At 38.7% G+C, this 27,108-nt stretch overlaps 1 protein-coding gene and 1 long non-coding RNA gene across 3 annotated transcripts; one reads left to right on the top strand and one right to left on the bottom strand.

Annotated features, from left to right (window-relative positions):
* Positions 1–664: 664 nt before the first annotated feature.
* On the bottom strand, positions 665–16,701 carry LOC134474244 (uncharacterized). The gene is made up of 2 exons (XR_010044970.1): positions 16,567–16,701; positions 665–3,420 (listed from the first exon to the last, which is right to left on the bottom strand). It is a non-coding gene; the product is annotated as an uncharacterized LOC134474244 (long non-coding RNA).
* On the top strand, positions 16,646–25,564 carry LOC100730476 (acyl-coenzyme A thioesterase 1-like). Of its 2 annotated transcripts, XM_003472406.5 has the most exons (3): positions 16,646–17,232; positions 20,202–20,404; positions 21,756–25,564. In XM_003472406.5, exons 1-3 carry the CDS (start codon positions 16,776–16,778, stop codon positions 22,353–22,355), a joined length of 1,260 nt encoding a protein of 419 aa, XP_003472454.1. In that variant the 5' UTR covers positions 16,646–16,775; the 3' UTR covers positions 22,356–25,564. The 2 variants fall into 2 exon arrangements, with proteins under 2 accessions (XP_003472454.1, XP_063097522.1); XM_063241452.1 differs by lacking the exon at positions 20,202–20,404 and having other exon boundaries at positions 21,756–21,996.
* The last annotated feature ends 1,544 nt before the right edge of the window (positions 25,565–27,108 follow it).

Raw genomic sequence — 27,108 nt, 5'->3', positions numbered from 1 at the left:
AAATATGCACATTGGTGGCAGTCTTCTAAAGTTAAATAATAATTAAGCTGTAAATCGGCAAGAATAATACGAGCAAAAGCTTAAGTAATATTTTGTGAAAATATTTACAGATAGGCAAAGATACCTTACTTTTAGAAAATGGGTAATTCAAGTAAAAATCAACACATGAGAGACAAACTTCATTTTGATACAAAATTTTTCCACTACGATATCACCCTTTTGTGAGATTCATATGAGCACAGACCTAACAAATACAGTGTTTAAGTGACCTCACATGGGTCACCTTGTCTTGTTAAAATCAGTTTTAATCCGTGTAATTCCAATGATACTGCCTAAAAATTTAAAACTGTAGCATATCCATGATATTAGAAGGATCACTGCTTTTGTTTATTTCAATCTTGTCAGAAAGAAGTTCTAAACTTAGCACTGTTAAAAATTATTTAACGAAGACATGGGATGGATTTAAATTTCATTTTGCAGGTAAGAGAAAATTCATTAGTTGTGAGAGCACTTTTTAACAGTTTGACCCACGCCCCCATCCATAGCTACACTAACTGTATTCTGTGGGAAGAGGCACAAACACAGTAAGACAGAAACAGACACACAACTCTCCAAGGGTACTCCAAGGGTCTGGTTTGACAAAAGCAATGTAACATAGACACAATTTCCTTCAATTATTTTTTTATTTTCTTTATCATGATTCAACTGGTATGTTTTATCTGAGTCACTGATACAATTTTGAAAAAAATTAATCTCTAGTAGCAAGCAGAAATGTTATCATAAAGGACTGCAGACAACCGTATTTGTATTGTAACATAAACTAGAGCAGATCAGGCTTTAAGATCTTCTTCCATGGCATGTACAGTTTCTTGGCCTAAACCAGCTTGGTTCTGAGCACAGGCTTGTTGTCAAGTGTCACAGATCACGTGGATCTCTACTAGGATGAATGGAAAATGAGCAAACCCACTCCATGCTGATGAATTGCATCTGCATTTTGCTGGCTGAAGGAAGGTGAACCTCTTAACAAGAGATAAATGCAAGATGCTTCTGCAGCACCCTGGAAGCTGACTCCCAAGAGCCAGATGAGAGCCACTCTGGACCAGGGTTGACACTATGTCTTTTTTTCTTTTTCCTTTTTTATCGGTACCAGGGATCGAACTCACTACTGCCTGCTTGCAAGGCAGGCGCTTCTGCCGCTGGGCTAAATCCCCAACCCCGACACTATGTCTTTACCCACGCCCACTGTGCAGCACCACTGAGGGAAACCAGGGGAGAAGGATGGAGCACAGTGAGGAGCTACCGCAACAGCGCACACATGACTTCCCCATCACATGCATCCCTTAAATCACAGAGAAATAGGCACAAGGCACATGCTAATAAATCTAGTCAGAATGCCTGCAGGCTCCAACAACTTCATTACCTGTGTCTCAGGGTCCAACAGAGAGGTTCATGCTGATTATTTTGATACAAAAGATAAGAGGAAACCTTAATATTTTAAGTACCTATGGCACAGGTGTTGGGAATTACTAATAGCACAGTTTATCTCTTCAGAAGCCAAGAAATTTAAAGTTCTGATGTAATGAATCAGACTCAGAATTTTAACTTAAGCTTCATGTTGACATTTCCTACCTTATTCTTTTGTGTAGATATAGAATATGCAAATTTAAGTGACTTCAACAAATATTAAGTGTTATTTTGCAAATATAAAATAAAATAAGCTAATAATGCAACACAATTAAAAATATACACTGAACAGAACTTTTATCCTGTAACATTTCTTGCCTTTCCCTTGAGTTTCTTGGTACTTGAATGCAGTCTCCTCACCAACTCACAGAAACTAAGCAGAAAGCCGAGTATTACAAAGCAAGATGCTGAACACTTCAGTGGTAAGAGCCTGGAGCTGTCAAATTGTCAGACACTGGAAATAAATACATTGAAATATACTGCAAACTAAGTTAAAAATACAGAAATCTGAATTGTAAAACAATAGCAAATTACAGTCCTAACAGTTGTTAGATGGTGACATTAGTTCATGGGACATGTAAAGTACAGCATAAACTCTACTTAGCTTTGACCTTTTCGGTAGCTCCTGCACTAACACTGAAAAACAATGTGTTCGCCCAAAATCAAATGCATATTGGCTTTTGCATAAATTCCATTTTATCCAACATTTAATTGACAAGCCTTTATTTACACTTCTTGCTCATTTCAGGAAGCAACTGGATGTTGAAAGGTTCTCGCACTAGAATAAATTACTGTATCGTTATGGCGGTGGTCTAACATGGTGGAAGGCCAAAGCACGATGGCCTACCACTTCCTGCTTCTTCTTCAGCCCTAATCGCCGCAACTCCCCTTCCTGTTTGCAGGCACAGATAAGTCCAATCAGCTCCTCGCGCATCTTCAATGCCTGCCCTAAGCGCTACCCCGTCAGAGGTTACATGTATATCCCATACCCCACCTTCTGGCAGAGGGGACTCAGGCTGTCTATGGTCATGGACTTCTCTCCACGACCTTGGAATAAAGGCTATTTTTTATTTTATATTCTCTCTTTTATTGCGCCGCAAACTCTTTCAGATGTGATGTGAACCGTCTGTGAGGGTCAACGTCCACCCTGCACTGATGGGAATGGGCACCTCTCAAGCTCTGGCGGAGACCCACAGAGAGTCAAGGGCAGCGCACACACATGTGTTCATCTACTATTTCTTTCATCCTCCCTCATCAGCAGGTCAGCAGTCAGATCACTTCACAGCAACACTGACCGTGGAGCTCCTGGAGACTTCATTTCATTTGAATTAACATTTTCCCCAGGAAATTTGTTTTTTTCTTTCCGGACCTGGTGATTCACAGAATTCTATAAGCAGCTTGTTTTTTATCTCAAAGTGCTCATGAAGCCATCCTCCTGAGAAGTTCTGTTCTTCTGAGATATGTTTTTTGTTGATATGATCAATGTGAATATGAATATTTGGACATTCTCTGTAGATAGTCAGTCATGGTTGTAGTTTTATTTGCTGCCTTTCCTGCCATAAAGCACCATAACATCCTAAATGGTATTTATATATTTCTTCATGGAGTTAAAAGTAACATAAGTTTATTTTTGTCAGTGCATAATTTAATACTGGAAGGCCCTGTTGAGCAGTAAGTGCCTGAATATGGAAAGGGCTTTTGGATTAGACCTTGTTCCCTCTGGGAAAATCACAAGACACATGGTCAGTGTTAAAGTATTCTGGAGCAATAGAGAAGCAAAAGAACAAAATGACAGGTTTATTTTGTTGAGGACGTGGCAAGGAGCACACAACTCATGGTGGCTTAGTTGTTGTCTCCTTTGACCAGATGCAGAGAGACAGTTATATGACCTCTGATTGCAGTGGCCTGTGGGGCGGATATTGATGATGCGTGAGGAACTGATTGAATTCTCTGTACCTGCAAACAGGAAGGGAAGTTGCAGTTAGGGCTGAAGAAACAGGAAGTGGTAGGTATTCCCGCTTTGGCCTTCTGCCATGTGAGACCACTGCCATAATTGTACAGTAATTTATACTGGGGCAAGAACCTTTTAGTTAGCACCCTGAGGCAACAGGGGAGAATGGCAGGAAGAAAAACCTAAATCTTGTATAGCTGATGTCATTATCCCACCCAAACCTTCCTGGCCTTGTGGGTCTGGGCCATCTGATAGAGACAAAGGACTGCAGATGCTTGCCCTGTTTTGACTTCTGAAGGACAAGAAAGGGGCAGAGAAAGAGGGAAAGAAAACACACACTGGCTCCAATGGGCAACAGCCTGTGTTACCCCTACACAGTGGTGCCTGGGTTCACAAAATTAATTTTTCTATGACTTTGGAAAAGATGCCCATGTTTGTGTTTGTATGGGAAAGATGGGTGAGGTCATGTTCCTCACCCCGATGCAGTATGCAAACAAACTGAAGTTTTGCTAAACACTTCTGTTTGTGAACCAAATTGTTTATAAACAAAACCATTTGCAAACTGAGATACTACTGTACTTCATTTTAAACACTTTCATAAGATCAACGTATCTAAGTGCACAATTGAATAGAATCTGACCCAAGGATTAAAATGGCAAAGGAGACAGATACAAGGTAAAGACAGAGATATCAATTTTTTAATTCCATTTTTGTGACTCATCCGATTGAATCTTTTTCTTTCTTTGAGATGTGATCTCACTATGTTGTTTAGACTGACCTTGAACTCACTATGTAGCCTAGGCTGGCTTTGAACTCCTAGTGATCCTCCTGCCTCAGCCTCCTAGGATTACAGGTGTGTACGCCTGGCTCATCAAATTTTTGTAGGCTCAAGTAAAGGGTCCATGTTCTCAGCAAAAGCAGCCTTCAGGTCTCTGGGAAGAAACCTAGGGAACTATTATCAAACCCCACCTTAGAGGTCCATAGCAAAGCCAGTAGAAACTGAGAGCATCGCCCAGCTTTGTAACTTTCATAATCAGTGGTTTTTAAGCAGTCTAAAGAGGAAGTAAAGCTAGAGGGCTCACTTGGGTTTTCTTGGTGACAATTTTTCATTTCACGCAAATATTCTGCTTTTGTGGTTGCATGATGGGTTTGTGGAACATGCTATGCTGCTGTCTCTAAGGTTTATTTTGTCATTCCAGCCTTCTGTCACATCAGCATAGTGGTCCCTAACTGTCTTATTATGGGAACTGCTTTAACCAAAATTTTGGTCCACAAATGTTTAAAAGATCAGCTGGGTGAGGTGGCACACGCCTGTAATGCCAGCATCTGGGAGCCTGAGGCAGGAGGATCATTGTGAGTTTGAGACCAGCCTGGGCTACAAGTGAGCTCAAGGCCAGTCTGAACTGCATAGTGAGACCCTGTCTCAAAAAGTAAGACTATGGATCAAGACAAATAAAATCCTTCATGTTGAGACATACAAACAGAAGACCTTAATTTTTCCAATTTTGTTAGAAATACAATTTGGATTCAACAGTCTTTATATGAACAGGTGAGTTACATTGCTTTTCCTTTTTTGTCTCACGACTAAAAAACTATAAAATCTTTGGACATATGTGTTTACATACATTATATGTGTGCATATGGTGTATTTTGTTTCCAATGGTAAAAAAAACTTAAAAGAATTGTATTCAAATTGGCTTACAGATAAATGAGTATCAAGTACAGCACTTTTTTTGGTCTTTTTTGTTTTTATCAGTACCAGGGATGGAACTCACAACCGCACACTTGCAAGGCAGGGCTTATGCCGCTGAGCTAAATCCTCAGTCCCTCAAGTACAGCACTTTAAGGTTTTTTCTGTGACAGGGGAACAACTTGAAACAATGATCATGGCTGTCTAATACCTCAGTTATATAAGTAACGAAGGCAAAATTTTTAAGAGTAAAATTAGAGAAAAATAAACAGAATGTTTATAAATGAACTTTCATGAAGTTTGAAATTTTAAAGTTATATTAATTTAAGTAATAGATACACATAAAATGTCTGCATTATTTTCAATATAATGAAATGCCAATTAGTTAATATAAATTCTAGTACTCCTGGCTTCTTAAATAATTTAGAAAATATATTAATGTATATATACATGTTAGTTTGATTTCACATTTAAATATTTTAATAATAAAAATTATATAGAAATTATAAAATATGCTTTCATAAGATGTTGACATTACTTATTACTGGGTCTTCACTAAAAAGTAAGTTTACTATGAGTTTAATTCTATTTTAATATATTAATTTTATATGAGAAAATATAAGAAAAGAGAGCTGTGCTGTGGATGAGAAAAATTATGAGATAAAATTTGTTCTTTGAGGAAAAGGAATGTTTGTCTCTAAATTTGGAGATTTTTCTTAGTGAGTTTTTCAAAATGCAAAATGCAAAAAAAAATGTGTAACTCTGAGAATCTGCTTGTGAGTAACATTAAGAATTTTTTAGTATGCAAGGTCATTTTCATGGAAGAATAAAAGTTTTGTCCTAAGGTGAACACTTAGATTGGTCCAGAATGGGAACAGCAAAACTAAATGTTCAAGTAGGCTACAGAGGTGAGGAAAGGTTTATAAAGGAATAATCTTATGAAAGAAAATGTAGCTGTGATCAAGTTGGGTATAATGAAAAGAAAATAGCTTATAGGCTTTTCTAAAAATTAAGTAATAATGCACCATATGAAACTGGAATGTAAGATATTATGGTTAAAGCAAGCTTTCTTGAAATACTGATCTGCTCCTAGGAAAAATCTGCAAGAGGGTTTGATATTTTTGAAATCTGTTTTTTAAAAACCTTTTTGTGAACTGCATTTTCCACTAGCTGGTGTTCTTGCCTTAACTTTTTAGTCATCTCCTGAAAGCTTTTTTTCTCCTCCCTAGTCTTGTACTAAAATGCTAAAAAACTAAAATGCAAAGTTAAAAAGATAGTTATTAGCAAAAATAGTTAAACGATAGTTAGTTATTAGCAGTACTGTCATTCTGAGCTGTGCTCGTTACCCTAGGAACTCCGAAGCACCAACCACATAGTTATAAATTAACTGACCACATCATCATGCTGTTCTGTATGCCTCGTCCCTGAGTAACCTGTTTGCTGTGTCAACCATTGTTCCCTTTGTAAGAAACAAATGTTCCTGGAATTGGCAGACCAAGGGCTATGAATTGGCTAACCACCCACTGTGAAATGCCTCCGACCTCAAGCAGAGGGGAACAAAGGCCCACCTTGTTTCTGTTTCTCATCACTATGTACTTAAGTGGTCAATGAGCTAATCGTAAATGAACTATAAAAATCCGTCAAAATTCTAACCCAGTTGCACAGCTTTGCAAACTCCATCTGCACTATGCTGCTGGATACCAGCTTAACTAAAAGTGCTTCTTTTTAAAACATGTCTTGTCCCCTTCTTGACAACTGACAACATCACGGAGCTTGTTTTGGGGGTACAACAAGTCTGACTTGGCTATTGAGATGATACCACAAATATTTATTTGAAAGGCTAGGATAACTTGGTTCTTTACTCTTAATTTGCCTGTATTTAAATTGTTTGGTGGAACCAATTTCAAGTGATTTTACTATTTCCAAGAGTCCTGCATTGCCCTGCTCAAGGTTCTAGTTTTCTTGTTTACTAAGATATACAATCATAACTGGGATACACATTCTGCCTGTGTCCAAATACATTCAAGTACTGTTTCGTGAGGTTTAATAGAAAGTTATTTAAACAGATCTGGAATAAATACAAGCAATGACATGGCAAGAGATTTTTCTTTATCTCTCAATAACTGGCTTAACAAATTCAAATTTTTTTATTTAAAGAAAAAAACAAAACAGAAAAGGGGTATAAATAATGCATAATTTCAAAACAATAAACAGTAAAAATCACTAGTTAATAATTACATATTGTCCTCTTACAAACAGTTGTTCAAGTTACAAAAGTGAAGCATACAAAGTAGACATTCACCAGCAAGAACTGTAAACAGTTCTGGTCAACTATCCAACAAAAACTTAGTAATATGGTTATCAATCCTACACACTTAAACATACATGTAGTTATATCCTTTAGAGCACTTTCTTTTTCTCTCTTTTTTATAATACCAATTACACATTTTGGGTTTATAACTCGTACATTTCTTATTACTTTTTACACTAGAGACACAAGGTGATATTTATGAATATGATTCTTGTTTATTTCACTAGTGAGGATAGCCTCAAGTTGTTTCCATTTGCCTATGAAGGCCTCAAGATTATCCTTTTTATAGCTGAGTAATATTCCATTGTATAAAAATACCACATCTTTTTCATCCACTCTGCGGTTGATGGGCATCTTGTTGTTTTTGTTCCAAGATTTAGCTATTACAAATTGTGCTGCTATAAGGGGCTGGGGATTTAGCTCAGCGGCATTAACCACCTGCCTTGCAAGCAGGCGGTTGTGAGTTCAATCCCCGGTACCGATAAAAATGAAAAAGACAAAAAAAAATTGTGCTGTTATGATCATTGGGTATACATATATCACTGTGATATGACCTTTTCAGTTTTTCTGAGAAAATACCCAGGGGGGAATAGTTGGATTGAATAGAACATCCAATCTTAGTCTTCTGAGAATTAACAAATGCAAATTTCTTTGTGAAGATAATTTATGATTTCTGTTAACTTTATAGGTATTTTATTACTTAGGTAAATGAGCATTAAAAGTTAAATTTTCTTAAAACATGTATTTGCTTTTAATATTTTTTAATCCTTTTATAACTCTGATATATCTGATTTCTAACTCTGGTTAAATCACTGGTTAAATGAAGGATTATTAATTCACAGTGATGTGCAACCTTATTTTGCTTAACTATTTCAAACCCTTTGACATCTTTGGCAGGCTTCCTCAGGATTAAAGTTCTCAATGAAGCCTTTGGACTTTGAGATTTTCCAGTTAGGCCACTGCAGATTCTCAAAGAGTATATTTCTCATCTCCTACAGATAATAAATTAACTAGGCTTATGGGATATATTGGATTGTATGGAAAAATATTGTCAAGTAATGAAATAATGCTAAATATTCTTTAAGTTATGTTCCTATGGAGGTGTAATTGATATGACTCTTCTACAGGTTACATGAGATATAAAAATTCTGAGAATATTGTGAATTATCTTCAAATGCTTATACAGTAAGAAAAACTGAAATGCCATATCAATTGCAGAATTCTTATCACAACCTTAACATTTGAAATAGGGGTCATAGAAAAGACTAATAAACATTCTGATTTTTTTTGTCTTTTTGAGTCCGGATCTCACTATGCAGGTCAGGCTGACCTTGAGCTCACTTTATAGCCCGGACTGGTCTCGAATTAGCAATGATCCTCCTGCCTCAGCCTCTCAAATGCTGGGATTACAGGTGTGAGCCACCATGCCCAGCAATATTCTGATAGTTTTAAAACTAAAGATCTAACTAAAAGTTTCTAGAACTCTAATATAGAAAGTGATGGGTTGGGGGCTGGGGATTTAGCTCAGTGGCTTAAGCACCTGCCTTGTGAGCAGGCAAAAGTGATGGGTCCATGAGATTACTAATGAAAATCAAACAGTAATTACACAAAAATGAAAGAACTGATGAACATATTGTATGCATGTAAAATCCCAAACTACCACAATGAGACTCATAGTTCCACATCACTAATACACACCAAATCAAAAAGAACGAGTTTCTAACATTAATTAACACTTCTCTAAGTTGCCTTCCATGAAGGTCTATCAAAAAAAAAAACAGCCTTTGTTATTTTATTTCTGAACTTAGTATTTTTTTGGAAATATTGAGATTATGAAGGTACTTTCTGTTCTGAATCTTTGAGAGATGCTTTTTGTGAAATTCATGTAAATAATATTACAAATATTACTGAATCTGAGGAAAGCATCTGCTGTTATTCCATCACTATAACAAATAGCTGAAATAAATCAACTTAAAAAACAAAAGAAAAAATTTTAAAAGCATTCATAAGGACTTTATTTTCATTATGGCAATGTGGTTGTTTCAATAAGCTCAATAAGAATCTGTTTTCTTTATAACAGGACAAAACTGGAAACTTTTGTATATTTGAAAATATGCAAAGAATGTTAACTTCAAAAGTTTCCAGCCTTACTATGAGTAAATAAAAATTGTCACTTCAAAGTAGGCCCTGGAATTTCTAGGTACATGGTACTGTAGGTGGAAATCAAAGTCTTCCTGCTTTGCAATCTGGGTAAGTTTTATCTGAGATTACTATATACTGTTTACTTTTCTTGCTTGTTTTTCTGTAAATATTAAGCCAAATCCAATGAAACTAAACAAGTGATCTACCTATAACCCAGACTACAGCATAAATGCTTGTAGGTTTCTCCAGCCCTATTTCCTGTGGCAAAATTTCTAAGAACATGGACTACTCTTTCCTAAAAACTTGAACCCAAAGCTGGACAATGTGAAGTAAATTTAAAAAGACAAGATTTATCCCTGATATCTAGGCCACAGAATTTACCAAACTGATCAATATCGTAAAAAAAGACACATACTCCAATCTAGGAGAAGAAATAGACGTCTGAGAAGGACTTTTGTATGCCAGTCTTTGATTCACGGTAGAAAATATCTGCTCACCAAGGCCTATGGTCACTCCTACTGGTTAGCAAATAAAATTGCAAAAGTAGGGTTGAAAGAGTTAATCTTCCAATCTTCTGCATATCACCTGGCACTAGGAGAAAGGTCATCACAAACACTCAACTGGGTAACTCACAGGGTTCAAGGTTCTGAAAAATGAGCTCCTCATCAGGGTAATAACCAAGCTCTTTTTGTACCCAGTGGTTTTTTGGAAAACTATGCCTTCCGTTTAACTCAATTTCCTTGAACCTTGGGACCTTTCTATAATGACCCATTACAACGCAGATTCCTTTGAAATAACTATGCCTGAATCCAGATGCTGTAAACAAGAAAAACAACAACAATTTCAGGGGATTCTAGTCACAAGATTATAGGTGATGCAAATGGCTAGCAATTTAAGCAGAATGGGTAATGTTACATGTTTCAGGATATGGAGAAGCAACGATCAGAGATGTATTTTTTTTTATTAACTCTACAAGTTAGGCACAGAGAACCATCAAAAGATTCTCTCTGGTATTTCCAGAGATAATTTAAAATTAATTTTATTGATACACTTCTTATATACTTAATGATCATATTAATCATAGGAATTGGTACACGGACATAATATATTTTGGTTCTTCTTTTTTTCCTCTCCCCTTCAATCCTTCTTCTTCTTATTTACAAAACCTTTGTTTTCATTTTATTCCTTCCATTCTCTTTTCCCCTTTTACCTTCCTTCCCTTTCCACTCCCTTCTCCTTGGTTCCCCTTCCTGTCTGAACATGTTCTTCCTGCTTCCCATTATCTACCATCCTTGTTTACCCTTTCAGTTTCTCACATGACAAAAAAATTGCATTAAACATGTGCTTCTTTGGAGTACAACCAGCCAGCTCAGCAGCCGTGTACTCTATACCTAGCTCCAGAGAGCCCTGACTGCAGCAACACATACCCCAATGACATGCTGGCCTCTGAAGGTTGACAGTGTCAAGCAGAGTTGCTTATGTCAACATGTGTCTCCAATTTATTACAAGGATGGGCTTGAGGTGTATGCATTTACCTAACAATGTCTCAAATTTACATCTTTATCGTCGAGTAGTACTTCATTGTATAACACATTTTCTTTATGCATTCATTGATTGATGGGCATTTGGGCTGTTTCCAAGATTTAGCTATTACAAATTGTGTTGCTATAAAAATTAGTGTGCATATATCACTGTGGTATGTTGCTTTTAACTTTTTCAGAAAGATACAAACAAAGGGAATAGCTGGATCAAACTGAACCCCAGTTTCAGTTTTTTGAGAACTCTCCATACTGATTTTCCTATTGGTTGCACCAATCTACACTTCTATCAACGGTGGAGAAGGGTTCTTTTTCCCCACAGTCTCTCCAGCTTTTGTTACTGGTTGATTGTTGATGAGAGCCATTCTTTCTGGAGATGAAATCTCAGTGTTGTTTTCATTTGCATTTCTCAAATGATTAGTGATGCTGAACATTTTTTTCGCATATTTATTTGCTGTCAGGACTTCAAAGCAATACAGAATCAACTATGGTTACCCTAATGCCACTTGTTGTCTTCAAAATAGCTGCAGATACTTTCAGACATACTAAAAATCAAACAAAACAGAACAGAATAGAACCAATAAAAACAAAACAATGAATACAATAAAGGACTTCAAAACAAGACAACAGTAAATCCAAAATGGCTATATCTTGCTATCTTTGAAATAGCTGTCCATGTGATTGTATTCAACAAAATCAAACAAAACAAAACAGAATAAAACCCAACCCAACAAAACAATGAAAATGATACAGGACTTCAAAATAAGATAATAGGGAACTAATAATGGCTACACATTCAGAAGAAGATACCCCATAGATACCACACTGTGTACTGTTATCCCCTGAATAGATGATCAGACCACCGGCTCTAGACCTGCAAAGTCAGTGAAACACCAAACACCATAAGCATCAAATCACATTTCACCTCAGGAGCTAACATCACAACCTGTGTTTCTCTGAATCAGCTGGTCACTTATGGGGAGGTAGGGCTGGCTTTTCTTGTTTCCCAGACTGCACACCAGAAGGGGCTGGGGTCTGGCTGTCCCCTCAGCAGCCCACACAGGGCATTAATTCACAGGGAAGACTTGCTTCTTGGTGATTTCTTGTTCTCTTTCCCTGCAGTCTGCAAATGGCTCTGATTCACGGGGAAAAGGCTGGGGTCTGGCTGTCTCCACTGTTGGTGGTTTCTTTTGCTGTGCAAAAGCTTTTTAATATGATGAGACCCCAGTTGTTGATTCTTTATAATATTTCCTGTGTGGTCAGCATTTTATTCACAAAATCTTTACCTACACCTATGTCTTTGAGAGTTTTACTTATTCTATCTTCCAGCAGATTACGTGTTGTTTTAATATTTTGATTTTTAATCCATTTCAATTTTACTTTGGTGCATAGTGAGAGATATGGTTCTAGGTTTAATCTTTGGCATGTAGAAAGCTAGTTTTTCAAGCATCACTTATTAAAGATGCTTTCTTTCAGTAAAGGTAGTTAGCCCCACTGTCAAAGATAAGGTGGCTGAGTGTGTTTGGAATTGTCCTGCATCTTCTAATCTGTACCACTGATCCTCAGGCCTCTTTTTGTCAATACTATGCTGTTTTTATCACAGTACCTCTGTAGTATAATTTCAAGTCAGGGATTTGATGTGCCCATCTTGCCTTTGTTGTCCAGAACTGCTTTTGCTGTCCTAGGTCATTTCTGGTTCCAAATTAATTTAAGGATTATTTCCTTTCATTATGTGAGATATGCGTTGGTATTTGATCAAGATTGCATTAAATATGTATTAATAGTTTTGGAAGGATGGTCATTTTCACTATATTGGTTCTGCCTTGCCAAGAACAAGAAATATGTTTTCCTTTCCCAGAGATCATCTTTTTAAACTTATTTTGAAACAATTTTACACTTACACAAACCTTACAAAAATATTCAAAGAAAGCACTCATTCAAATAGGAAGTCCACTGGCTACTAAAACTGGAAAGATGTGGAGCTCCCCTGTCCCAGCCAAACTATACCTATGCAGTAAGGCCCAGGTTCAAGAGTGAATTCAGGGCTATGACACTGGAGTCTGTCTTGCTTAACTCTTTCTTATTGTACTTTTAGTTGGCTTATTCAAAAAGCAGATGGATCTCAGGAATTAATTGAGAATCACAGAAAACTAAATGAACTAGAATTAGCAGTTGCTGACATTGTATGTCTCTGGGGGAAATTTCTGTAAATCATCCCTGGTCAGTGCTGTTCAGTTTTGAAGGCCTGTTAATTGCAAAATCATATGATTACAGTAGTATGGTACAAGTTCTAAATTTAGCCTCAAAATAAAAGGTTAGAGGGATATGCACAGGACTTCTACATAGCAATAATATTGACTCCTTTTTATGTTAAATGTCGTTATACTTCCCAAGTGCATAAGTCTTCTGAAATACAAAGTTTAAAAAAAACACATTATAATAATGGTATCTTGCAAATTAAAGGTTTTTATAATAGATTTTTTTTTTAGTTCTGTGGTTGTGTTTCTAATGGCATTATGGTAATTAAATTTAGTTCTGTATTTATGTGTTTTTAATTGTATTATGATCATTAAAAACTGCATTCCAGGCTGTGTCATTCCAATAACTACAGGGGTAAAGATTATTTACTTAGACATCACATCTGTAAACAAGTACATTATATTTCAAAAGACTATAATTCTGACAAAACTAGATTTACTATATTTCTTAGCACATTTAGCAGTGGTTTGGTTTTACTATCTTTTGCTTACTTTTCCTTATAAAACTTTGTAACTGTTGTCTGTTCCATTCTTCAGGAGCATGACTTCTAGCAGACAACCTAACAATATTTTAATATGAGAGGAGTCCCTGGACCTAGAGGAAACTACCATAGTTAATATTAGAGCCCACTGATACCATTTCAAGACTGGAGTAAGTGACCTTCTGAGTGTTCAACAACCAAAGCATGGAGAGTTAAGAAAGATAAAAGGACTAAGGGGACAAATAATATTTGGCCTTTGCCCTCTAAGGTCAGTCAGAACCCAGGGTAAAACAGGACCCTATTAAAATGATCCTGTTACTTCAGTGAGTCACTCACCCTCAGAGCAGGGAAATTGTGGGGACCCTAAACACCAGAGGCCAGCCCAGCCATTGTGCATTCTGCAAAAATGATGGTCATGGGAGAGGGAAATGTCCTCTTCTTCCAAGGTGAGCCAGAAAACCAAGCAGGAGAAGATGCAATGTCATCTCTGAGGTAAGTGGAAAAATTCTACCTGGATCAAGCCAAAGACTCTGGCTATTATAAAGTTCTCAACCCTAAGGGCACAGAAATTAATACTTGGTTTAGTTCTGGAGACAGCATGCCATCCATCTTGGAATTAAGCTACTTTCTTCACTGAGTCTCTACATAGCACTGTACTTTGTTTGGGGCCACTTTCCTCAAATGAGTACGAAGTATTTTCTATGGTAGCTGACGCTACTTTGGGATATGGTCACCCCTCACTGAAAGGGTTTTGGCCCAGGCTGGACACTGCAGCCTGTAAAGCCAAAGAGCTCCTATCTCCCCCGCCCTTGGGAATCTACCTCTGGCGCCAAACTAAGACCAATGGGCTGCCTGTGCATCTCTAACGCTCCCCTTAGGTTCCACCCCAAGCCGAAGCTACTTATGTGCCTCACTCCACATGTTCCACAGAGAGATCTCTAGCCCCGGGAGTGGAGATGCCATGCCCCAGGGGGTCGGGGGTGTCTCTCCCTGCATTCCCAAAATAAAGGTCATTTATATTTCATACTTCTTACCTTTTCAGCCACCACCGGTCCTCCTCTCCCCACAGTTCTATCACTAAACTCTGCACTTATCTCTTCATTGAGCTGCTAGGGATAGAACATCTCTGAGGAAAATGGTTCAGTGCCTCAGCCCAGGCCACCTCTTCAGCTGCTTTTCCCTCCTGTGCCAGACAGCAATTCTCTTCATACATCACACACGTCATACATTTGTTGGTGGGCACATCTGAGCCTCTCCATTAGAGTATGTCCCTTCCAGCTACTCCTCTAACTAGAGTCCTTTCCTTATCTTCTGTTATCATTCAATGAATGCTCTTGCCTGTAAATTCATACTTGCACTTTTGTTTTAATTTCTATTATTGTGTTAGCTTGGACCCCAGAATAAAACCCAAGGAAGCAAGAAATTAAAATTTGGGGAGCAAAGGCTTTATTTTAGGCCAGGCCTGGCGTCACAGTCTCCAGGAGCCAATTTGGAGACTGGGAGCCTTACAGCTAGAAAGGTTGGGTTTTAAAGCCAAAAACCACAGGAATGTTATAATCGCTGACAGTTAGGTAGCAACTGGGCTTTATAGAACTTCCTGTAATTTCCTTGAAGTTAAGCATTTCTTAAAGAACAGCACATTTTATTACAGATACCCAGATGAGGGGTAGGGGAGGGGGTTACAGGAAACTGATACCTAAGGCTTTTACAGCTTTCTCAGGAAATTGAAACTTAACCTGGATAGATAGGAAGGGGAAAGGGGAGGAGGAGGCAGTAAGACGCATACAGAACAGAAAATGAGGCGCAATGGTTAAAACTAGGTTACAACAATTATCAGTAAAATAAGGACTCACACTAACCAGTAACAGTGTCTCAGCTCAGCAAAGACAGGAATTGGCAGGGCAAGGGTATAGTGAAATGGAGTATTTATGAACTTTTTACTGTCTGCATCATGATCATAGATTATTTCCCTCTAGGAAAGCAGCAGGTCTTGCCAGTCAGCTCTCTTCCTTGATTCTACAGGATTAAATCTTAGTTTCCCTAAATAGGAAAAGAAAGTGCTCTAAAGAATATAACTGCATATATATTTATGTGTATAAGATAGATAACCATATTACTGAGTTTTGTTGGATCATTGAACAAAACTGTTTGCAGTCTCACTGTTTGAAAGTCCCCTCTATATGCTTTAATTTTGTAACTTGAACAACTATTTCTAAGATGACAATATATAATATGTAATTAACTAGTGATTTCCTACTGTTTATTTTTTCTGAAATTCTGTATAACTTGTACCCTTTTTCTGTCTTTTTTTCTCCTTAAATAAAATTTTAAAAAAATAAATAAATAAAATAAAATTATTGTCCCTGTCCATGAAAATAATCCCTTTATGGAACTCTTCCCAAATGACTCAGTTTACATGGTCACTTGTTTCATGCTAAAATCCTAACTAGTGGAACTCAAAACTGACACTCCCAGGGAGCAGACCTATGAGTTCACAATCAGTACTCTCTATATCCACATGCTGATACGGACTGGCCAGTGACAGCAGAACTTCTAGAGCTTTTAATGATACAAATAGTCTCAAGCTAAAGCCCCTACTTCTCACTTAAAGCTTTTTTTGCCTTGTTAGTTTGTGCTCTTTGCTCAGGCTGAGTTTATTATCATGGAGACCGAAGTTCCCTCTTAGGAACGTACCCTGTCCAGGCTTTCAGGTTCACTCTTAAATTTTACCTCTATTTCGTCACTTGCAGCAGTAATCATCACTCTCTTCTCCACCCAGGAGGGCGGTGCTGTATTACGTGAACTGAGGGGTCCTCGTGCAGCTGACACCAACAGACCAGAGCGGTCTGGGGAGCTCCACCGGAAGCGCTTCCCCGGAGGAGAAGCCAAGCGCTGAGCCAACTCCGCCCGCCAATCCAACTTTATTCACTCAGGGACCCATGGCGCCCACCGTGATCGTGGAGCCCGCGGGCCGCAGCCTCTGGGACGAGCCGCTGCGCATCGCCGTGCACCGCCTCGCCCCCCAGCAGCCCGTCACGCTGCGCGCCGCCCTGCGCGACGAGAAGGGCGCGCTCTTCCGGGCCCACGCGCGCTACCGCGCCGACGCCGCCGGCCGGCTGGACCTGCAGCGCGCGCCCGCGCTGGGCGGCAGCTTCGCGGGCCTGGAGCCCATGGGGCTGCTCTGGGCCATGCAGCCCGACAGGCCTTTCTGGCGCCTGCTCAAGCGGGACGTGCAGACGCCCTTCGTGGTGGAGCTGGAGGTGCTGGACGGACACGAGCCCGAGCAGGGCAAGCTGCTGGCCAGCGCGGTGCACGAGCGCCACTTCCTGGCGCCCGGGGTGCGGCGCGTGCCTGTGCGGGAGGGCCGCGTGCGGGCCACCCTCTTCCTGCCCCCAGGTGAGACACTGCTGCCCCCTCTGGTCTAACCTCTTCTGTCTTCCTCTCCCAAGCCCTCCAAGGAACCCTTAGAGGTCTGTGGTCACTGCAAGTGTGACAGACTTTTTGGCTACAGTTAAAGTCTGAGCAGTACCGAAGGTGCTTAGAATGCCTGGCTTTCTCAGAACCTGCTGAGGTGGAATCTGATTGGGGACAAGAGAAACTGGCAGGTGATTTGTATACAGGTCCACGATGGAGCTCAGGGGCTCTGGATCCAGAGGAACTAGCAGCCTCTCCAGGAAACTTTTTAAAAATGCTATTTGGTCCTCCCACACTGCAAGAGCCTGCAGGTTGGGAGTGGAACCAGCATCCTGAGTTGAACCACTTTTCCCTGTTGTTTCTGAGGCAGATGAAGAGTGAGAACCTGTGCTTAAAGCAAAGGGACTTGCAAAGTGCTGGGGCTCACCGAGAGCTGTTCTCAGGGTCTCTGTCAATAGTTGGAATTCCCTTTCAGCAGAGTCAGACTTGGGACTGCTGACTGACAGACAGGCGTGCACATAGAAGGCACAAAGGTAAGGATAGTTTAGCGGGGTATGGTGGTGCAAGCCTATAGTCCCCAGCTCTTAGGAGGCTGAGGCATGGAGGATGGCCACCAGTTTCAGGGACTGGCCTGAATTACATCCCAAGAACCTGTCTCAAAAACAAAATAATTTGGGCCAGGGATATAGCTCAGCGACATAGCACCTGCCTGGTAGATGTGAGGTCATGAGTTTGATCCCCAACACCAAAACAATAAAAATAATAATAACAGAACTATTTATATCTTAGACAGTAGTTAAATTTTCCTCTTGCCAAAACTCTGTCCCTAACACTGCTACAGAAAAAAGAATAAACTTCTAAAATTGGAAATGTGGTTCTTTAGTAAAGGAAATAATGTAATATTTGCATATTTAAATAGTAACAAGCAAATATATCAATAGGACAAGGGGTCTACATTAAAGTGCTGTCTTCTATATGTTATCTTTCCTTGACTTACATGGGACGCTGTATTTCTGTGAAGTACTTGATGTCTTATAATCCATTATCCCAGTTACGATAGTTTTTAAACTTCAGTGTTTCTTTGGGAGGTTGAAAACTATAATTCCTACAGTTCCAAAGTGGAACAAGGTTTAAGAGAATAATGAACAACATACTTAACCTTGCCAGGAATTAAGTTTTACAATTAAACATGTTGATATATGTACAGCCAAATAGATCAACAAAATAGACACTGCATAAATTGACCTATGCCCATAGGGAAGCATGAAATATGACACAGGTCAAGAACAGTGAATCTTTTAGTACTCTCAATGATAACAAACAGGTGGCTGTGGTCCATGTGCCATAGTTTTGCCACCAACGATATAGGTAGTAGTATAGATTATTGGGGAAAGGCAGTTATATTGGCTTCTTATTGAAATTGCTGTCTTATACACAAAAATGAATTCCAGGTAAACTGAAGACATGTATATGAAAGCTATAACATTACTAGGAGCTGGACAATGTGTCACACACTTGTAATCTCAGCTACTCTAAAATCTGAGGAAGGAGGATGTCAGGTTTGAGATCAGCCTAGGCAACTTAGTGAAGAACTTGTCTCAAAATATGAAAGGCCTGTGGGTATGGCTCAGTGTTCCCTGACTTCAAGGCTGTGGGGTTTCACAAATTGAAAAAAGGAGGAAAAACATTGTGGGTGTATTCATAAGCAATAGAAGATGTTTCTAGTATGAGTCAATAAAGGCACCCCCAACTTTTTAGAAAAACAGGCCCAAGAGATGGCATTCCATTGCAAAGGAAACAGGAAAAAGAAGGCCAGTAAACATGTGAAGAGATTCTCAACTCAGATAACATAAACAGGCACATTAAAAGTATTAGGAAATTCCTTCTCATACCTCATATCCCTCAAACAAATATATTTGTTGAAAACCTGGTTTCGAGTGTGGGTGAAGATGTGATGCAGTACCACAAACAGTCTACACCTGTCGTGCGAGTGTAAATCAATAAAGCACCTTTGAAAAACAACTTGGTAGGTTTTAGTCAAAATTCAAATGTACATATTATCTAAGTAACTTAGGCGTGTATCTTGTATGTACAGTGCTTGAAAAATGCTTGTATGTGGAGCTTACAGGATACTTAAAGCAGCAGTTGCAGCAACCTTAATGATCATCAAAGAAAACCACGTAAATTTTTCATCAACCTATTATATATAGTATAGATGGGTTTTGCCACTGGCCTCAGATGTGGAAAACAAAAACTCATAACCTGGAGCTTTGTTAACTAAAACCTGACTTACAAAGAAGTGGGACTCTGGGCGGGAGGTGGAGATGAAGTGTGGACTGAGTTTGACCATTCTGATGGCAATCTGGAAGACGATAAGCCTTGACATAGAATGTCCAGACATTGCCTAAGACTTTGCAGTTTTTTCTCACAATGGATTTTGACATCACCATAATGGAAGCTCGATTAGAATTTTTGAGTTGCAAGTAAAGACTTATTGTTTCTTAAATAGGAAAGGGATTTACTGTGAGGTAAAGTTTAGGATCCAAATTGTCCCAAAGACTAGGATCAGAAAAATGACAGTCAAGGGAGACTTCACCAAGAACCCTGCTAAGGTCACAGTACTGTGCCAACACTGGACATCATTAATGCTGGACCCTCGGTACCACATAAGGACTCCTGTGGACTCAGTGCCACTGCTGCTACCCTGAGTAAATTCTAAATCCTCCCTACCTCTCGCTATCACTCAAGGAAGTGAATCTAGGTCACACGATGAGGAAATCTCTCTCCACCCTTGGTGATATTGTTAAGTTCTCTGAGCCCCTACATAGCATCCTTTCAAAATAGGAGAGTAATGGATGTTCACCCACCCGGGAGGCTTCCCAAATAATGAGAATCAGATTCTAAAAGTCACCCATCCGAAGGACTACATCTTTGTTTTGTTTCTTTTCAAGGACCTGGGCCCTTTCCTGGGATCGTGGACCTTTTTGGAGTTGGAGGAGGCCTTCTAGAGTATCGAGCTAGTCTGCTGGCTGGGAAGGGCTTTGCTGTGATGGCTCTAGCTTATTATAACTATGATGACCTCCCTAAACACATAGATGTTTGCCACCTGGAGTACTTTGAAGAAGCTGTGAACTACCTGCTCTGTCACCCTCAGGTTGGCTATTCCTTCAGTCTTTTGGTTCAGATAGCAGGCTCTAAATACTTCCCCGATGTAGTACAGATTTTCAGCTAAGTGACCTTAGGATCCTCTATGGAAAAAAAAAAAAAACAAATATTAAGTGTCCACAGTCTGACAGAGAAAATGTATATTTCTGAGCTGGAGTGATAAATTTGGGCATCCAGCCAGGTGTTAGATCCCCAGTTAGGGTTGACCAAACATTTTAATTTTGCCCAAGACAGAGGGTTTTTGGGGATGCAGGCCTTTGGTGCTAAGACCCAGATAGGCAGAGGTAAATCAGGAGGGATGGTGCTGCTTTGTGGGCAGCAAGTTTGTATTCAGTCTCCAAACTTATTATAAAAGCTAAATGAACCACACTTGTTAAATCGTTGAAATGGGCTCGACATTTGATGATTAATTTACATTCAATCATGCAGCAAACACTAGAGGAACTAGGCATTTTTGAATGCATAGAGTGAAGAGGATAAGGTCCATGTCCACATGACACACAATACAGTTGTAGGGACTGGGGAGGAAAGGTTAGGGAAAAAGGAATCTCAGCAGTAAAAACACTAATAATGAAATTAAAAGGATGTTGATGAAGAATAGTGTGCATGAAACTGTAGACCCCCTTATCACTAGTCATCATACTCTTAGTTGGACCATTTAGCTTTTAAACCTTTCAGTACCCACTACTGCTTACATATTAAAAATAAACACAAAAGATAATTAGTAATGATGTAGTAGCTGCCAAATAGGCTTATGTGAATTCTTTCAGTTTTTTTGTAAACACTTGATGGTAATTTTATACTGCATATATATGCTGTATAAGCTAGAAAACATTTTTATTGCTTCCAACATTCTTTGCACAAATAATTCAGTATGGAAATTTTTTTGTTTTATAAGTACAGCCCTTCTCTTCACCAATACTGTATGATACTGTACTTTACCAATACTGTTCTTAGAGTCTTATATGCAAATGTACTATTAGCTAAGTTTTCACATTACATGTTTTCCAGTTTCCCTGGATATATCTCAATGCAAAACACATTGAAAGATAAAGACGCTGGAGACCACCATTCCACACCTGGACTTGAATGCTTTTGTTTGACAAGCATTATGCCAAGTGCTTTACATGTGGCTTCTCATTTGTGCTTTGCATAGACTGTGACTTAGGGGTTCACTCCTCATCCCTCTGCTAAAGAAACTGAGCTTTAGAGAGCGTTAGTGATCTTAAAGTTGAGGTACTGATAGAGTCAGATTTGGGCTCAGATCTAGCTGAGTTATAGGTAGGTACTGCTTCTTGGATCATGAACTTACTCTCTTTTTTTTTCTGCCCTTTTCTCAGGTAAAGGGCCCAGGAATTGGGCTGCTGGGAACTTCCAAAGGCGGTGAAATAAGCCTCGCCATGGCCTCTTTTCTGAAGGGCATCTCGGCTGCCGTCATCATCAATGGCTCTGTAGCTGCTGTCAGAGCACCCATATACTATAAGGATGAGTCTGTACCTCCTGTCCCTGTCATGAGGAATCGAATGAAGATGACCAAAGATGGGATCATGGATGTTATGGATGCCCTGAAAAGCCCTTTGGAAGAACCAAAGAGCTTCATTCCTGTGGAAAGGTCTGACACCACCTTCCTGTTCCTTGTAGGTCAGGATGACCACAACTGGCAGAGTGAGTTCTATGCTAGTGAGGCCTCCAAGCGCTTGCAGGCCCATGGGAAGCAAAAGCCCCAGGTCATCTGTTACCCAGAAGCTGGGCACTATATCGAGGTGCCTTATTTCCCCTTGTGCAAGACTGGTTGGCATAACTTGGTGGGTGCTCCTATCCTGTACGGAGGGGAGCCCAGGGCTCATGCCATGGCCCAATTGGATGCATGGAAGCAACTGCAGATTTTCTTCCACAAACATTTGGGTGGTAAAGAGGGGACCATTGCAGCAAAACTCTAGTTTTTGTTTGATCAGGTAACATCCCTGGTTCTTATCTCTTCTAGAAATAGCTCGAAGCTAGTATATATATTTTGTTTTCCGTTAAAGAATTACATAGTTTTGCGTCAACAGATATGTGTCAACTGCACACGTTATCAGTTTGTGGAGGGGAAAAACTGAAGAAAACATAAGGACAAAAAAAAATTCTTACGTTCTACTGCTTTGAAATGTGACTAAGGGGGCTGGGGATTAGCTCAGCGGCATAAGCGCCTGCCTTGCAAGCAGGCAGTCGTGAGTTCGATCCCTGGTACCGATAAAAAGGAAAAAGACAAAAAAAAAAAAAAAAGAAATGTGACTAAGAAGGTTTTAGGTCCTAAAGGAAAAGTGAATACCATTTCAGGTACCAGCACCATAATTTGAGTGTGTCTTAGTTATTTCACTCATTGCAGAGACAAAATACCCAACATTCAAAGTAAAGAGAAGAAGAGTTTTAGTTAAACCAGCAACCCTTCATTTGGGCCTATCCAAGTATCTGTTGAGTGATCTTTTGAGATGAAAAGGTGGAAAAACTACTATGTTTTGAACACGCATTCCAAGAAGACCACTGATTGCTTCAACTCCAGTCACCTTCCATAATACCTTGTCGTACACTTCTTCACCACATGAATACTGCTAAACACTACACTCAGTGACATAGATTTGAGACTCGCCTCCCCCCACTCAACTGTCTTGCAAACAACTTCTGTTGTGTAAAATACATTGTTTCAGTCATTGGCAGACTGTGTCACGGGAAAATGGGACTAGTTTGTTAGCAATGCAAGTATGTTGGACCTAATATAAGACTGACTTCATTATAAATTTATGGAAGAAACTGGAGAAAGAGGGGCTGGTGAGGAAGGTATATTTCCCACTCTTTCCCTTTGCTGGAAAATGAACACAGGGCCCTATTCAAAAAGCTTGTTTGTTTTGTTCAACCAAAAAAATGCTCCAGAAGTTGAAAGCATAGCGCTAACAGACCTATTACAATTCAGAAATAGATAGAAGTAATGACCAGTGGTGTTTAAGGTGTGGGGAAAGCTGCTCCCCACCAAGTCCTGTTGGTGAGTGAATCCTTTGGTGAGCGAGTACTTTCCTTGTTGTTGAATAGGAAGCATTTTATTGAAGACTGGAAATTGTGGTTTCTTGGTGCCAAATTTTTGCCTTATATGGACATACCAGGCTATTAGATCGTAGCCTGTTAGCCTAAGCATAACTCCACATGCCAGTCCAGTCTTCATCACGCCAAATCATAAAAATGTACGAGTTTCTCTTGTTTCTCTGAGTTTTCACTTCAGGAGACTCTTATGTCACATAAAATTTATAGTCAAGAGCTCGGACTATAGCTCAGTGGTGCAGCGCCTCCCTGGCAAGTGCAGGGCTCTGAGTTTGAGTCCCAGTATCAAAAAACCAAAAATTTATATTCAAGAAATTTGTATGCTTCTCTCTTTTACATCAGTCACTTGTTATAGGAGTTCCTGTGATGGTGAGAAAACAAATCTTTTTGTATCTCTGCTTTCCATATCAAATTCATAACTAAAGCAGTTGGCTATTGACCTCTGGCACTAAAAAATTGCTTAGTCTGTATCAATGGGAAAAAGTAAAAGAAAGAAAGAAAGAGAGAGAGAGATAGAGAGAGAGAGAGATAGGCCCTGTAAAAATTATCCATAGTGTACTTGGTATGGTGGCACACATCTGTAATCCCATCACTTGGGAGGCAGAGGCAAGAGGATTGCTGCCAGTTCAAGTCCAGCCTGAGCTACAAAGTACACTGAAGGCCAGCCTTAACTGCACAGTGAAACACTGTCTCAAAAAGACAAAACAAACAAACAAAAAAACCCAAATTTTCATAAACCATTTCTAAAGGTGGAGAGTGTATCTCAATGGTAGACCACTTGTCTAACATGCATTAGGCTCTGGGTTCTAGCCTGAAAACCACAGAACCAACCAACTAAACAAAATTTTTCTAAAACTATCTCCCAACTATATAGATTAGACATAGAAATAGGACTAGCAAATAAGATAATTGCATTAACCTATTCAAGATGTGAGAAAAAGAAATTTAAAGCAGTCCATTTTCAAAATGAAATGGTTAACTGAGTGGAAATTACTGGCAGTTAAAATTGTTTAACTGCCTAGCAAATATCACGCATTTGGAGGGTCTCTGGATAGGCAGGACCTTGAGGAAGAGATAAAAATAGTAAAAAGAGACATTGTAGAATATAGTCTGAATAGGGGAAGACAGGAGAAAAGTCTGTTTTTCTAGCTAAGTCTAAGTTAATACATAGTATCGCAGTGTCATAAGAAACCTCTACACAGGAGCATCTCTTTCTCAGCCTTAATTTGTCTCAATTTTCAGATATATAATGTGGATTACACAGCCTTTTATAAGTTGGTACTTTTACATTTCTATTTTATTTTTGTTTTGTGAAAAAAATTCTAAGACAAATGCTGTAAGATTCTTGGTCATACACGTTTATGTAGGTTATACATGTGCATATGCTGAATGTTGTGACAAGGGCTAAATCACCAGAAGAAAATTCTGTTCCAGTTGGCTAACAGATAAATGGGTACACACATAAATTAAACTGTTAGGATTACAGTAATTAACCAAAATTCTAGTTAGTTCATATGATTGAAGTGAACCTGGGCACAATAAGTTGGCTTTAAATTTCTTGGTAAAATAAAACTGAAGTTGTCATCATACTTGTTAGCACATGTGTTACCCAGGTAGGTTATTTTATCTATGTTTGGTGTATAAAATGATAAAAGTATAATTTTACTAAGAGCAAATATACAGATGAAAATGCAATGCCACATCCATTCCTTCCCGAGTACTGAATACAACAATTTAACTTGTAGAGTTTTTTCCATTGACAATGAAATAACTTGAAACAGTGATCATGATTGCATATTATCTCAATTTTTATAAGTAATCTAAGTAATATTGTTAAAATTAAATGAGAATGTAAATGGGATGTTTATAAATGAACTTCTCAAAGTTAAAGTTACGTTAATTTAAGTAATAGATATGCATAAAATGTTTGAGTAAGTTAAAACAGTGAAACATCAACTGCTAAGTGCAAATTCAAGTACTCTTTAACTTTTTAAATTTTGTATATTGGTATGTTCATTGCACATATAAAATTTTTCTGTGAGAAATTATAACATATCTTAATAAAGTATTAAAATTATTTCTTACTGTGTCTTCACTAAAAATAAGTTTATTAAAGGTTAAAAATTCTGGGGACTGGGGATTTAGCTCAGCGGCATAAGTGCCTGCCTTGCAAGCAGGAGTCGTGAGTTCGATCCCCGGTACTGGTAAAAAGGAAAAAGACAAAAAAAAAAAAAAGGTTAAAAATTCTAATTATTATATTCAATCATACATGCAAAAATGTAAGAAAATAGTTTTATGGGAGAGTTGAGACAGGTTCCCACTGGTAGTTCAGGTTGGCCTGAAATTCACAGAAATCCTCCTGTCTCAGCCTTCTCCTTGCTGGGATTACAGGTGTGCACCATCATGCCTGACAAAAATGTTTTTTATGAGAAAAAACTACAAGAAAGACATTAAAAACCCAGATTTTGTTCTTATAATTGATTGTGATTTTGCTACTTGTACTACGTGTTTGATTACTTAGGTAAAAGAAGCTTTAAGAGTTTTTTGGTAATTTACTTGCTTTTAATATCTTCAAATTACTTTATAGCTGTGGTTACATCTGAATTATAACTCTGGTTAAATCACTCTGGTCTATAGGAACTAACTTATGCCTATGAGTTTATCCCTGATGGGAGGGATATGACTAAACACAGACTGAAGGATGAAAGATAAAAAGGTACAGAATTAATCTGGGATGCAGGGGCCAGGAGGTTCTTGCCTCTAGAGGACAAAAGAGCCATGAGCAATTGGCTTACCTTGCTTGTATTTGCTTAGACACAGGGACAACCAATTAGGGTAGCAGAGGATTCACCTGCCTCCTGTTATCTATAGTATATGCCCAAGTAAACAACCAGATCTCAGCTGGTGTTGATGCTTCCCTGGAACTTGCAACAGTGCCATCTGCTTGCATGCTGCCATGTTACTTTTTTTCTCATTTGTGCTCATGAGAAGATCAGTTGGAGCCTCGATCCTCCTTATCTGGTCTCTTATGCTTGTTAAATAAAGGACTATTATTTTACAATGATGTGTAATGTTATCATAATGAAATGTTTCAAACCTTTTGACATCTTTGGCGGGCTTCCCAGGATCAAAGTTCTCTATGAAGCCATTTGGACTTTGAAATTTTCCAGTTGGGCCTCTGCAGTTCCTCAAAGAATGTATCATTTATTTTCTCCCAATTAGGCTACTACTGGATTTTACTATATTGGACTTTATAGGAAACATTGTCAAGTAATTAAATGATGGTAAATATTCTTTAAGGTATGTTCCTGTGGCAATATAACTAACATGAATGTTCTAAAAATTCTATGAAATTTACAAAATTCCAAGGAACACTGAGACAGTTATTTTCAAACGCTCTATTCAATGAAAATGTCTTATCAATTACTGAACTTGCATCTAAATTTTAGCCAAGTCTATTGTCATTCACATTATCTTTTAAAAACATTTGTAATCAGAGCCAGGGAAAACTTTAACCAACACTGAAATTCACAGAATAACTATTAAGAATAGTAGTTATGAAAGAAAGAAGGGTTCTTACAATATCCTGATGCAATCTCAAAAGACTCTGCCAGAACCACA

Source organism: Cavia porcellus, unplaced genomic scaffold (genome assembly GCF_034190915.1).
Source record: "Cavia porcellus strain 051 isolate PalLab524CR breed Dunkin Hartley unplaced genomic scaffold, mCavPor4.1 scaffold_31, whole genome shotgun sequence".
NCBI classification, from domain to species: domain Eukaryota; kingdom Metazoa; phylum Chordata; class Mammalia; order Rodentia; family Caviidae; genus Cavia; species Cavia porcellus.
This window is presented reverse-complemented; position numbering and strand designations above follow the sequence as displayed.

Bases quoted from the DNA above. Each gene is read 5' to 3' on its own strand.
- LOC100730476 (XM_003472406.5), top strand. From the start codon at position 16,776: ATGGCGCCCACCGTGATCGTGGAGCCCGCGGGCCGCAGCCTCTGGGAC. The intron at 17,233-20,201 runs GTGAGACACTGC...TTTCTTTTCAAG, and splicing joins CACCCTCTTCCTGCCCCCAG to GACCTGGGCCCTTTCCTGGG. The intron at 20,405-21,755 runs GTTGGCTATTCC...CCCTTTTCTCAG, and splicing joins ACCTGCTCTGTCACCCTCAG to GTAAAGGGCCCAGGAATTGG.